The sequence below is a fragment of the Amblyomma americanum genome, chromosome 6 (assembly GCF_052857255.1).
Source record: "Amblyomma americanum isolate KBUSLIRL-KWMA chromosome 6, ASM5285725v1, whole genome shotgun sequence".
In the NCBI taxonomy this organism is placed as follows: domain Eukaryota; kingdom Metazoa; phylum Arthropoda; class Arachnida; order Ixodida; family Ixodidae; genus Amblyomma; species Amblyomma americanum.
In genome coordinates this window covers 36,369,282-36,383,167 of record NC_135502.1, presented here as the reverse complement: position 1 = coordinate 36,383,167, position 13,886 = coordinate 36,369,282, and the positions used below count along the sequence as shown (strand labels likewise).

The 13,886-nt window shown below is 44.4% G+C and overlaps 1 protein-coding gene across 1 annotated transcript in view; it reads left to right on the top strand.

Moving 5' to 3' along the window:
* Positions 1-13,886, top strand: part of LOC144095207 (condensin-2 complex subunit G2-like) — a 62,300-nt gene that overhangs the window by 44,514 nt on the left and 3,900 nt on the right. Inside the window, exons 12-16 of the mRNA XM_077628994.1 lie at positions 89-172; positions 1,346-1,495; positions 3,025-3,247; positions 7,328-7,557; positions 13,724-13,798. Coding sequence (XP_077485120.1) covers positions 89-172; positions 1,346-1,495; positions 3,025-3,247; positions 7,328-7,557; positions 13,724-13,798 — 762 coding nt within the window. The remainder of the gene's footprint in view (positions 1-88; positions 173-1,345; positions 1,496-3,024; positions 3,248-7,327; positions 7,558-13,723; positions 13,799-13,886) is intronic.

The following is a 13,886-nucleotide window of genomic DNA, read 5'->3' as shown; positions in this document are numbered from 1 at the left end:
GTCTATGAGATATTTCCTTAAACGTTGAAAATCTCATGTAATGTGGGAATTGTGACATATTTAGCAGCGTAATTCCCTCCATTTTCAGGAACGAAAGGCTCTTGTAAAAGATTTGATCAGCAAGAATGCCAAGGACATGAACTCCATGGAATCAAGAATACTAGTCAATAAGGTGAGGGGGTATGCATGCGGTCTTTTTAGAAAATGTTGCAATTTTGCTCTTATGGAACTGATGCTTATATTTCCGCTATTTGAATCTGGTGTACTTGAATATTGCCACAACGTTGCTAACTTACTTTTTAAGTACTAGTCTTTCTTTGCCATCACTAGCGCACATTCACAATTTTCTGTTAGCCATGCGGGTTAAATATGATGTGTTTCCTTCCCGCACATGAGTCAATTATTTGTGCAGGATCGAAATCACATGGAGACAATTCTACGATGTGTAAGACTGTAGGCAACATCGTACTTGCTGATAATCTCTAAATTTGATCATCATCTTTAGCTGTCTTCTTCAGTACAGTGCAGGACAAAGGCCACTCTCTGACCTCCAGTTACGCCTTTTTTGTGTCACTTGGAGCCATGGTCATACTGATCTTGATAACAGCCCAGTTTGCTTGTGAATATCACTGCCACCAAGTTGCCATGCTCAGTTTCAGTGCAGGAGAGCTGTACATTTTGCAGAGGGACTCGTGCCACTTGTATCCAGTCTATTTTATTTTTTAGTAGCCTCTTTTAAAAGACTATGCTCTGCTAAACGGTCTTTTGGTCTGCTATGAGAAGCAAGCGACTTCCCATTTTCCTTTGCTCTGCTTTTTGAAGTAAGTGCCCTCTACAAGTGCTGTCTTAAGCTTTTCTTCCTGTGCTGCAATTTTTTCCTATGGAGTCGTGCATTTCAAAAATGTCCCATTCAACTGGAAGCTTTGAAAGTCCTTTTTCCCAGGAGTGCGCCACTTTTGTGATATGGTGCCTATTGGTGGCCACGCACTGCCACCGCACTAGAAGACTAAGGGAAGTTCTCTTGCCTCGCTGCTTCTGGGGACCACATTGAAAAGTAGTGCGCTGCTGGAAAAGACAACTTTCAAAATGAAAAAGGCGACATTCCAGGCTTTTATTTCAGTGCAATATACAGCCCAAGAGGGAGAACTTGTTGAGCACCCCTTGTGTACTGTTTATTCTTTTTTTTTCTGTATTTCTGATATTTTCTGGCTTATATTTGTGGCACCTAAAATTCAGACCTTAAATACTGTTCTGCTTGCTTTATTACTCTTCAACACAGAGGATTCCATCTCGTTTTAAAATACAATCACATGCACACAGAGACCTGCCAATAACTACCTTGCAGGGACTGTCCTATATGGCTGGGAACCGAAAGGCTCATACACTGCTTAAGACGCTCATTGCCAAGAACAAGGAGTGCCTGGAGGATGTTTGCCTTGTTAAGATGTCCTATGTCTCCCTTCTGCTGGTAGCACAGAGAATACCTGGATTCAAGGTGTGATGGTTTTGTTGAAACCGAAGTTGTTTGACTGCAATTGTGATGCATGCCAATCAACACCTGCTGGCAGGCATCAATATTTGTGAAGACAAACTTCTTTATGTACAGTTCCTTGTTTAACGGGCCACTGAAGACAAATTTAAGGTGGGCTGTATCAGTTTGATTACTCAGACTGGGATAGATTACTAAATCATCCATCTCCATCCTGAAACCAAAGTTAAGTCCCCAGATCATATTCTGTGCTGCTGATCTGTGTTTGGATGTATTGTATTTACAAAAAAGGTGCCTGCAGTGAGGCCATTTGCTTTTGTGTACCCTCAGTGTGAACTGCATCTTCTGTGACTTGTTAAATACCTACGATTGAGTGTCAGGCATATCTGTTGTGAGAGCAGCCCTCAGCATGGCCTGGCTTGTGTGTGCTGCCTCAGTTAAGAACATGAGCCAGCAGTTGTGCCAGCATTACTGAACTGATGATTGTGCTATGTTCATTAGCTGATACATTTGCTGGTGGATTCCTGATGTCTTTTGTTCTTTTCTATTTCTGCATTTAATGTATAAAAAAAATTGGTAGGGTTTTAATGTAGTTTAAAATAAGTAAATATGCAAAAGCATGTGCTTAGCCTGGTTGGCTCATTGTTTTGCTTTGCTGGGCCATCGGGAGGTCTCGTGATGATATTAGTTTCAGGTTAAACTCTGATTGAGGTTAAGCTGATCAGATCTGTTCGCAATGCAGATGGAAGTTGATAAAGACGATGATGTGCAATACACAGCACAAGAGTGTGCTGCAGTTTAACACGAGGCGTGATCAGCTGCGGCGATAGCAGAGTGCTCAGTGCTCTCGTGCAGTGGCCAGCGAAGCTGATCTGTTCGCGCTGCCGTGGGTTCAAAACCCAGTTGTGGCAATATTTATTTTATTTCTGCATGGGCTATTGCTATGCAAGGTTTGGCCAAGGTCACCCTCCCATTGGCTACAGCTGGCGCGATGCTCCTCCGAACTAACCAGAGCTTACCTGAGTTACTACAAGGCTTCACACAAGATTCTTGTTTGAGACCGCGTTAAGTTGTGCTTTCACACGAAAACTAAGATTCAATGTTGTCCACAGCTCATTCTGAAATGCTCAGCCGCAGTTAAAATTCATTGTAGTGTCCCTTTGCAAAAAGGATGGCATTATCAGTGAATGCTGCACGAGACTACTGGAAGAATGCATGTACTGTCCCACTGCTAATGAGATCCTCCTCTTTTCAATGCTAAGTTCCATTGAGTTCAAGTGCCCAATGGTTTCTATGCTTTTCCCCTCCTCATAACCTTCTCACAGGATTTCGTTGATCCAAGCTCAGCGCTCTGTGCTTACCACCATGCCTTTCTTCACATTTTTGGCCACAAACAACCTTGCTATTACCCTCTTCCGAAATGTCGCTGTAATAGCTACCTCTGTGAAATGGAGCTGGCTGAAATTTGTTTTCAGTGTGTATGGTTCCTTGGAAAATTGCATTGAAGTTATGATACTGAGCACTGTGAATTGCAGTTCTGGGATGTCGTTGAACCGAAAGAGCTGTTGCCATTGATGGCCGACGACAAGCCACAGCTGTCACTGCAACTGGCCAAACTGCTGTGCAATAGCTATTTCAACCCGTTGGCAGACCAGCGACAGAATTTAGAGTGCAGCTTGCTGCTGCACTCTCTCAACCGTGTGGCCTTTCGTATCTTCTACACCTTACTGGCAGACATCGCACCTTTGAAGTCCATCGGTACGTAACCCTGTTTCTCTGCAGGCATTTCTAACTGTCTGACCTTGGTTTCTGAGGTTGTTTCTATCTGGTGAACAAATTTCAGTTTGTCTACAGGTATTGGTGGCACTTGGTGCTTTTGTATCCAGTCTTGAATGATTGGCCTTTATCCCGACCTGTGAAATTTTTCAAATAAAAATAGCGGGTGAAAAAAAAGTGACTGCAAAGCATGTTGTCCAAAGTGCCTCAAAGTTCAGTGCTTGTGCTCATAGCATTGCATTTAATTTTTTCTGGCATTACCTTCACACACGGCGTCAGTAAGTAGCCCAAGAGTGAGCTTCCTTACATGTCCAGGCAGCGTGCGAAGAGAGACCCATTGTGTGGTTCGAGTACCAAGCTGAAAGTGGTCCAGTCTGCTCTTGCCACACTCGTGCACTCTCACTCGAAGAGAATTTGCATGTTCACAGTAGAAGTGTTTATTCCGCAGACAACTACAGTACAAGCACTGTATTGCATTTCCTCTACTAATGCACACCACAACCTGACAGCGGGCCGCAGCAGATGTGCGCACGGAGGCAGGTTGGCGCGCGTAGACTGGTGCAGTCGGAAAACTTGGCTGTGAACCGCTGCTGATTCAAGTCAGTGGCAGCAGTTGCTCGGTGGGTTTCACCGGGCGCTTGCAGGTTCCGCAAAAGTGGGGTGTGAGGCTCTTGGCTTGTGACATTAGAGACCTGTACGACAGGGCACGCGAATGCCCGTCAGCAAAGGCCTTGGGGGCTGCGATTAATGTTCGCTCACGTACATTGCCGCTTTCGTCTGGCCTGTGTTCCAGACTTGTCACAGGCCTGTCTCGAACGCCCCGCGACAGGCCCTGGAGCAAGCACAACTTGTGCCTACGTCACACCTGTGCAGACCAATGAGAGGAGCACGTAATGTGACACCACGGAGCGCAGCTGGGATGCCCACCCAACCAGATGGCCCAGCTTCATATTCTTAAAGCATTTTTTGTTTACTGAGAAAGTATCAAAAGGCCCATAAGAAATGACCTAATTAGGTTATGTTTTTTTGCCACATTTACTTCTAGGCAGGATATTTGAAATCAGCATTGTGAACCCGGCATGCTTGACGAATAAAAAAAAATATTTTAAGACCATCCCCCCCCCCCTCAAAGCTGTGTGTTTTAATACAGCAGATGGTTCCTTTTCTAAATTTTTTGGCAGTTTTGTTTTTACTTAAAAAAAAATGTGTGCTAGGGCTGCCTGGTATGGAATATTTCAGTCGAGCCTTCCTCTTAACAACTGTCCAATTGTCAACCGAGTGTTTGAAGCACAATCTTAGAAAACCCACGAAACACAAGAAGGGCTACACAACGTGTAACAAACGTCTACAAAAGTATACAGTAATGTCTAGAAGAAATCTATTTTCAGATGTTCTGCAGACAGTGAGGCAAAAAGGGTTGTTATATGCCTGCTAATGCTCCACCAAAATAAGATCTAGAAAACTTCTTTGCAAGAACTGGTTAAGAACACATTTAGACATTTTTATTTTTTGGAAATGGCTGCTTATATGAAACCTATAGACATAGGATCAGTATGCTGAATATTTAGAACCCTCTCTAAAAACAACCAGCGGAATTTCATTAGGTTTAGTGCTCATGCTTTTAAAGGCATTAGCTCTTGTTCATCGCGTTTCGAGATTTGGTGGGGTCTGCTACCAGCCTGAGATCACAGCGCCAACATCTGCGGCAGCAACTACTCATCACGTTACGAGATTTTGTGGGGTCTGCTATCACCCTGAGATCAAAGCGCCATCTGTGGCAGCAACTAGAAAACGGCACATCTTGCATTGAAACTTGTAGCGTTCTGGTATATATACTCCGACAAGGGCCACCCATCCCGGGACACTTGCGTACCTAATTTGGCGGGCAAATAAAACCCTATGGGTGTTGGTATTGAAATAAAACCGCAGTTAAATAATAGGTAAACATTGTATACATGCAACTACTAATTGGAGCGTTACCATATCGCACCGCAAGCCGAATTCTAGGCCAACCTTGACCATATTTTCACCTCGAAAATCCTATTGTTGAAAATTACTCAATGTCTTCCCTGTAACACCTCTTATATGTGTACCTAGCAACCTGCCCACCGTTTCAGGCAGCAGCTCATTTAATCATGAGAGGCTGCTCAGAAGGAGCAACCTGAATCGCAACCCAACGCAAGCAATCGAAGTCCACCAATGGCAGCACTTGTCATAGAAGGGCAGTGGCGCATCACTTGACAGCTGCACCATTGTGCCAGGAGTGGTAGGAAGTCTCCCAGGAATCTGTGAAAGGAGAGAATGACCAATTCGGCACATATGGACATTAACCCGTTATCGCTATCCAAACAACTGCAATCCTTGAACACTGTATCTGAACTGTGGAAACAAAGGGAAAGCCTAACTGCTAGCACACTTAATTTGCATTAGGCTTAACTATGCAAATTGACCATCATTTTTTTTCTCAATAATATGCATAACTGTCTTTGCCTGCATACAATCAGTAATGCTGTATTTACTTGCATAATTCGTGCACTTTTTTCTTTAAAATAAGGATTCAGTAAACGAGGTGTGTAAATTGTGCGGAGATTTCACCAGCTCGTCTTAAAAACTGCAAAGGTAATTACGCACAATGTACGTTGACTTTCCAGCTCGCACCCCTCACTGGCCAAAATAAAAAAAAAGTTGATTCCATATATAAGTCCATGCATACCCCTCCTCCTTCCCGCCCTGCTCTCTCATTGTGTAGTTCCTCGCAGGATGGCATGACAATGTAAGTGTAGCTCAAAGCAGTAAACGTGCAACAATACAGTTGCAAAGACAGCATTCAGAGGCAGATGGAGATAAACGGAGACAAAAAGATGCACTTGCATTTCAGCCTGGCTGACAGTGCCAAACTGCACAGCAAACAGTTCGATAGTTTTGGATTCCTATGCGCACCGGAGGTTATTGGAAGCTTGCTCACGCGATCGTCCGAGAAATCGTTCGCCAGCATTAGCGAGCTGGGTAAACGGCGTACAAAAAAATTTTTTTTTTGTCGTCGCCAATTTACTAACAAATTAACAACTTTTTTTTTTTTTACACATGGAGCTCAATGTATCGTGCCGGGCATGGTCATCAGCATGGGGCATGTACTACCCATGGTTTGAGCGAAACTATGTTAGACCCCGCACATAAGTCTGCACCGTATATACTTCAACCACCAAATTTCGGTGGTTATTTTTATAATAAAAGGACGACTTATACGTGGCAGTATATGGTATATTGCGTGTTATGACCTTTGAATTCCCATGGGAAGGATGCGCTGCAGTGTAGCCATTGCTGCTGTTATTTCCCTTTGTTACATCGTCATCTCCTTCATGGCTGTTGGTGATGGCTAGTTTCCACTTGTGTGTCGGTTTGTCTAAGGAAAGGGGTGTTATCAAGACGATCGATGGACACTGGGTCCAGTACCTTAGTCTCGTACTTTCGCCCAAAAGAGGCAGTCATGCTCGCCCGTTGCACACATAAGATATGTCTTCGCTTTGGCCTGGCCCTGGCAGTGACATCTTCAGAGAGGCGTGGCTGGCATGGCACCATCCCCTCACCACTGGCACCTTTCACAGCCACACATGATGACATGGCCACGCTGATCTTCCCTAGCCTGCCTGGAGCGTACCAGCAAGCATGCTGGTGGTTTGGCACAGCATGGAGCGTAAAATATGCGTGGAAAAGATTTTTTTTATATAGACCTGGGTAATAAATTAGAGTTGTGCATACTATGGAGGGGTGCAAATCCTGGCATCCTTCCAATCTTCCACCATTTTGCATGCCTTGCTGTAGTTGCTATGCATTTGTATAATTCACCACTTTGAAGCTTGTGCAGTCTTTTTTTCTGGAGGCCAGAAAATGGTGCCTTGTTTTTTATATAACATTATTACAACTGTTCCTTTCGTAGTTCTGTGGTAGCTTTGTCATGTATTTATTACCTCCAGCTGTTATTGGGCTATACGTATTTTTAGCACACCACACTAATCTCTACCAACAAATAGAAGTTTTTGTGCTCTCTGTGTTCTCTTCCAGTTGAGTTCTTGGCTACCATCTGTCATGTGCTTCGAGTGAACTCTCTCCTGCTCCGAAAGACGAGTGGCAAGGAGAATGTCATGCCAGGAAACTCTGCCCACCTTAATCAAGGTGGCACTGAAGTCATTGTGAGCGGAACCCCCATGACGCAATTTTCAGCACATGTGCTAATTGAAACAGTGGCCATCACCTATAGTAGCTTAGCTACACGGAAGGAGCTTGCCTGCAATGTAAGTATCAGATTGCCTATGATTGCCTTGATCGGCATGCCTTGTTTTTGTTTGACGCTGCTTCATTTCTTGAAGCTGGTTTCCAGGCTTGTCAAAATGTCATCCAAATTATCTTCATGCAAGCATGTCACAGCAGTAGAAACTTTCATGTGTGTAGTGCCTTTCACAACAAATTATGGACATTAAGCGTACAGGAACTTGTTTATTTTAAAATGAAAAGCTAAGTTTGGTATTCCTTGCAAAAGCTTTGTAGCACATTACAGCAGGTTGCATCAGAGTGGCTGGCCCTCTGAGCAACACTGCTGGCCAAATGCTTTTGTTTGAGGTCATTTTCTTCTCCAAACCAGCATCCACTACAAAATGCACGTGTGTACACTCACTCACTCACTCACTCACTCACTCACTCACTCACTCACTCACTCACTCACTCACTCACTCACTCACTCACTCACTCACACTCACTCACTCACTCACTCACTCACTCACTCACTCACTCACTCACTCACTCACTCACTCACTCACTCACTCACTCACTCACTCACTCACTCACTCACTCACTCACTCACTCACTCACTCACTCACTCACTCACTCACTCACTCACTCACTCACTCACTCACTCACTCACTCACTCACTCACTCACTCACTCACTCACTCACTCACTCACTCACTCACTCACTCACTCACTCACTCACTCACTCACTCACTCACTCACTCACTCACTCACTCACTCACTCACTCACTCACTCACTCACTCACTCACTCACTCACTCACTCACTCACTCACTCACTCACTCACTCACTCACTCACTCACTCACTCACTCACTCACTCACTCACTCACTCACTCACTCACTCACTCACTCACTCACTCACTCACTCACTCACTCACTCACTCACTCACTCACTCACTCACTCACTCACTCACTCACTCACTCACTCACTCACTCACTCACTCACTCACTCACTCACTCACTCACTCACTCACTCACTCACTCACTCACTCACTCACTCACTCACTCACTCACTCACTCACTCACTCACTCACTCACTCACTCACTCACTCACTCACTCACTCACTCACTCACTCACTCACTCACTCACTCACTCACTCACTCACTCACTCACTCACTCACTCACTCACTCACTCACTCACTCACTCACTCACTCACTCACTCACTCACTCACTCACTCACTCACTCACTCACTCACTCACTCACTCACTCACTCACTCACTCACTCACTCACTCACTCACTCACTCACTCACTCACTCACTCACTCACTCACTCACTCACTCACTCACTCACTCACTCACTCACTCACTCACTCACTCACTCACTCACTCACTCACTCACTCACTCACTCACTCACTCACTCACTCACTCACTCACTCACTCACTCACTCACTCACTCACTCACTCACTCACTCACTCACTCACTCACTCACTCACTCACTCACTCACTCACTCACTCACTCACTCACTCACTCACTCACTCACTCACTCACTCACTCACTCACTCACTCACTCACTCACTCACTCACTCACTCACTCACTCACTCACTCACTCACTCACTCACTCACTCACTCACTCACTCACTCACTCACTCACTCACTCACTCACTCACTCACTCACTCACTCACTCACTCACTCACTCACTCACTCACTCACTCACTCACTCACTCACTCACTCACTCACTCACTCACTCACTCACTCACTCACTCACTCACTCACTCACTCACTCACTCACTCACTCACTCACTCACTCACTCACTCACTCACTCACTCACTCACTCACTCACTCACTCACTCACTCACTCACTCACTCACTCACTCACTCACTCACTCACTCACTCACTCACTCACTCACTCACTCACTCACTCACTCACTCACTCACTCACTCACTCACTCACTCACTCACTCACTCACTCACTCACTCACTCACTCACTCACTCACTCACTCACTCACTCACTCACTCACTCACTCACTCACTCACTCACTCACTCACTCACTCACTCACTCACTCACTCACTCACTCACTCACTCACTCACTCACTCACTCACTCACTCACTCACTCACTCACTCACTCACTCACTCACTCACTCACTCACTCACTCACTCACTCACTCACTCACTCACTCACTCACTCACTCACTCACTCACTCACTCACTCACTCACTCACTCACTCACTCACTCACTCACTCACTCACTCACTCACTCACTCACTCACTCACTCACTCACTCACTCACTCACTCACTCACTCACTCACTCACTCACTCACTCACTCACTCACTCACTCACTCACTCACTCACTCACTCACTCACTCACTCACTCACTCACTCACTCACTCACTCACTCACTCACTCACTCACTCACTCACTCACTCACTCACTCACTCACTCACTCACTCACTCACTCACTCACTCACTCACTCACTCACTCACTCACTCACTCACTCACTCACTCACTCACTCACTCACTCACTCACTCACTCACTCACTCACTCACTCACTCACTCACTCACTCACTCACTCACTCACTCACTCACTCACTCACTCACTCACTCACTCACTCACTCACTCACTCACTCACTCACTCACTCACTCACTCACTCACTCACTCACTCACTCACTCACTCACTCACTCACTCACTCACTCACTCACTCACTCACTCACTCACTCACTCACTCACTCACTCACTCACTCACTCACTCACTCACTCACTCACTCACTCACTCACTCACTCACTCACTCACTCACTCACTCACTCACTCACTCACTCACTCACTCACTCACTCACTCACTCACTCACTCACTCACTCACTCACTCGAACTGTAGCAGTTTTCATTTTGTAACACAGCTTTTTTTCCCCGCCCCTGCTTGCATTGACTTTTGTTAGTTTTTTTTAATGCTACGAATCTTAGATGATACAAACATTTTTGCAGTTTCATGAGATTTGTATCAGCAGGACTGGATTCTACTGTATATGTTCTAACAAGCCCCCCATCTGCCTTATTCATATATGGCTGTGGCACTGATGTATACTCTTTAGGTTAGGCTGCTCCTAGCAAAGTTTCTGTCCTAGGCTGACGAGGTGGCTGAATCCACAGCCCAGTTGGTAGAGCACCGCATGTGGCATTGTGAAGTTCATGGGTTTAGCTTCCAGCAGTGGTCAATTTGATTTTCTAATTAATAACATCAAGATGCTAATAGCATTGCCCTTTGCTTTTTTTATTCCAGACTATTGGCTTTTTTCATATATGTGATAATAGTTTGTGACTCATATACCAACTTTTCTGAAAAAAAAAAGGAAAAAGGAACTGTGTGTAGGAGCTTTTGTTTGCTGTGTAAAGCCTAATATTTTTCTCCTAGGATGTGGAAGGAGGCTGTGGTTGTAGCAACCTCCCTTTGGGTCCACTGTAGCCTCAGTGCACCGCAATATGAGTGGAAAAATTGCTTGCCAGCATTGCGAATATTGTCACTCATAATCTGCACGTCATGTCTGAAAGCTGTTCACTCCTTTACTGCTCAGTGCCACAAATGCACAACATTCTGTTTGCATGCTATGTACTGGAGTGATTACTAAATGGAGCTTGAATTCAGAGTTTGATGTCAACATCTTCTTGGCAACCTGCCTTTTCCAGTCAACATGTTTGGTGTCATTGTTGGCAAGCTCTGTAAAGAAAAAGGGGTGCGAGTGTGTGGCTTCCAGTCAGCAGCCATCAGTTCATTTTCTCTCTTCTGACAGGTGTGGGAAAAAGGAAGACATGTTGGATGAAAAATTGTTTGCTGTCTCTGGGCCTTCAAGTTGGTTTGAGGCCTTTGATTTGACCTTTCACACAACTCGGAATAGCTGCACAAAGTGGTTCAAATGCAAGTTGTTGCTAACTGGCGACATACGAATTTCTGAAATTTTAATCATGCTAGCAAGGTTTTAATATTGGCTCTTGAATGTTGATACCTTATCTAGCATATTTCAGAGGTTGTTTCTTTTTAATTGCTTCATAATTTGCACATTGAAGTGCTAATTTTGTTTCAAAAATTGCTGTTCAAACATCTCTGCAGTTACTTTAAGGAAACAATTTTTCGTGACTTGCACAGATACTGAAACATTTTGAAAGTTGCATCAATTTAGGCTATAAATGATTTGGGCTTTAAATTGGTTAGGACTGTACAGTCAGTCGCCTCACATGAAGGGGGAATTTGGGGGCTGCGGATTTTTTTTCACATTTATGCCCACCATTCAAGCTGAAATCCTGCATAGCAGCATGAATGCTGCAAATAGTCATTTGCACACAAAAAGAAATGGCACATAAAACAACGTGCGAGAGTGGACAGAGAGGTGAGGACCCACGCGCAGTGCGCCGGCCAGCAAGTTTGTTACATGGGCGTTGACATACGCACACCCATGCGCATTCATATGCATACACATACATAATGTCATTTCAGCTGTTTGTCAAGGGTACTGCGCAGATGCCACATATTTCATGGGTATTGGGCTGTCTCAATGCCGTTTACTAAAACACTTATCGATGGCCGCGGAGCCGCCTGCTACAGAGCACACCAAGCACCTTGCACTACTTGCACGAGAAGAGAACTAGCCGGCAGGCTAGTGTAGAAGTGTAGAACTCGTGCAGCATGGCATCAGATCAAGTGCTGAAGTGCAGGTGGCATTAGCTGCACTGAAGTCGAGTGCAAGCATGCTGCATGCCTGAACTAGTGCAGAAAGTGCAGCCAGACCAAGGAGACCTCTCAGCTCTTTCCTGTCATGCGAGCACGGTCCAGCGTCCAGTATGGCAGCGCCCTTCAACATGCTTTAAAAAAAGTGCTGTATAGGTGGGAGGAGGGTTGCTTTGGACAACTACAACCAGACCTAGCTGTGGTAGTTGGGGCATTGCTCACAAAGCAATGAGTTGAGAGAAAACAACAGAGAGTTCAAGATGAAGGGCTCTGCAAGGATTTGATATTGTACCTGAGTTGGGACAAACATATAAACACTATCCGCAAGAAAATGAACCGAGTCAATGGTGCCCTGTGTCGACATAGATACACACTTCCAACAAAGATAAAGATTCTTATATATAATGCATACTTACTTCCAATCATTACCTACTGTATAAGTGTCTGGGGTACCACAACGAAACATAACAAACACAAGATCTTAGTTGCACAGAAGCGTGCTGTCAGATTGATGGCAAATGTACCATGGCATTCCCATGCGTTTCCTTGCTTTAAACAATATGGTATTTTGTCTGTTGATATGTTGCACCCGTTCATATTGTTATGTGCATACAAAAATGCAGTTAAAACAAACAATCAACTGTTCCTTGCAGCCTTTAATCTACATCAATACACACCAGTGTACAATACCCGATGTCTTTTACCTTGGCTTCTACCCTTTTGCCGTACTTTATACCGTAAACAGTCCTTATCCTATAACCTAGGAAATTACCTCAACACATTGGCAGAGAATAATGTTTGTATAGAAGACATCTCAAAGAAACAGTTATTATGTCATGTGCATTTTCGAATCTATTGTGGCATCAATGTAAATAGGTTTGGTGTATTATATTGTCTATTGTTCCTATTGTTTATGTGCATCTCTGTTGTGCACGCGGTCAGGGTTACACTATTGTTGTCCTTTTTCTTTGTTTGTTTTGATGGGGATATTCAGCTCAACTTCAGCCTGATGTTCGCAAAACACACTGCTGTTGTTGTATTCATGGGGCACTGGGTGCTACTTCAAGCTGCGTTATGCAGCTTTTTGCCCAGTGTCCCCTTTTTCCACTGTAATGTGTGTGGAGAAATAAATTTTCAATTCAATTCAATACCTGTAGTTTTTCTAGTCTTTCTGTACATGCTGGAAAAACATTAAGCATGACATTGCTTGTAAGTCATTGTACATATTTCAGAGTGGTTCCCACAACTGATTCTTGGAGACTCCAGCTCCACTTTAACGAATGTGACAATTCAAGCCAACTCTTCTCTTTTTTTCATTCTGCTTCTGGGCATGTGGCCTGTGAGCATGGCTGTCCCATGATATTTAAATGTTTGTGAATCTTTTCGGCAAAATCAAACATTTTTTCACATGTGTTGTGAATGTTGCACCTCTTCTTAAACCTCTCCCCCCCCCCCCCCCCCTTTGCTCAATATTTCAAGGAGCTTAAGGAACATTGGAAGAATCTAGTGGTTCTCATGAAGAAGACTGTGAATGAGCTGCTCTCTACCACTGAAGTAAGTTTTTACTTGCAGTCATTCATTTTCATCCATGTTCTAGACATCTGTTTCACAGTAAAGCAGTTTTAAACACCTGCTACTCATT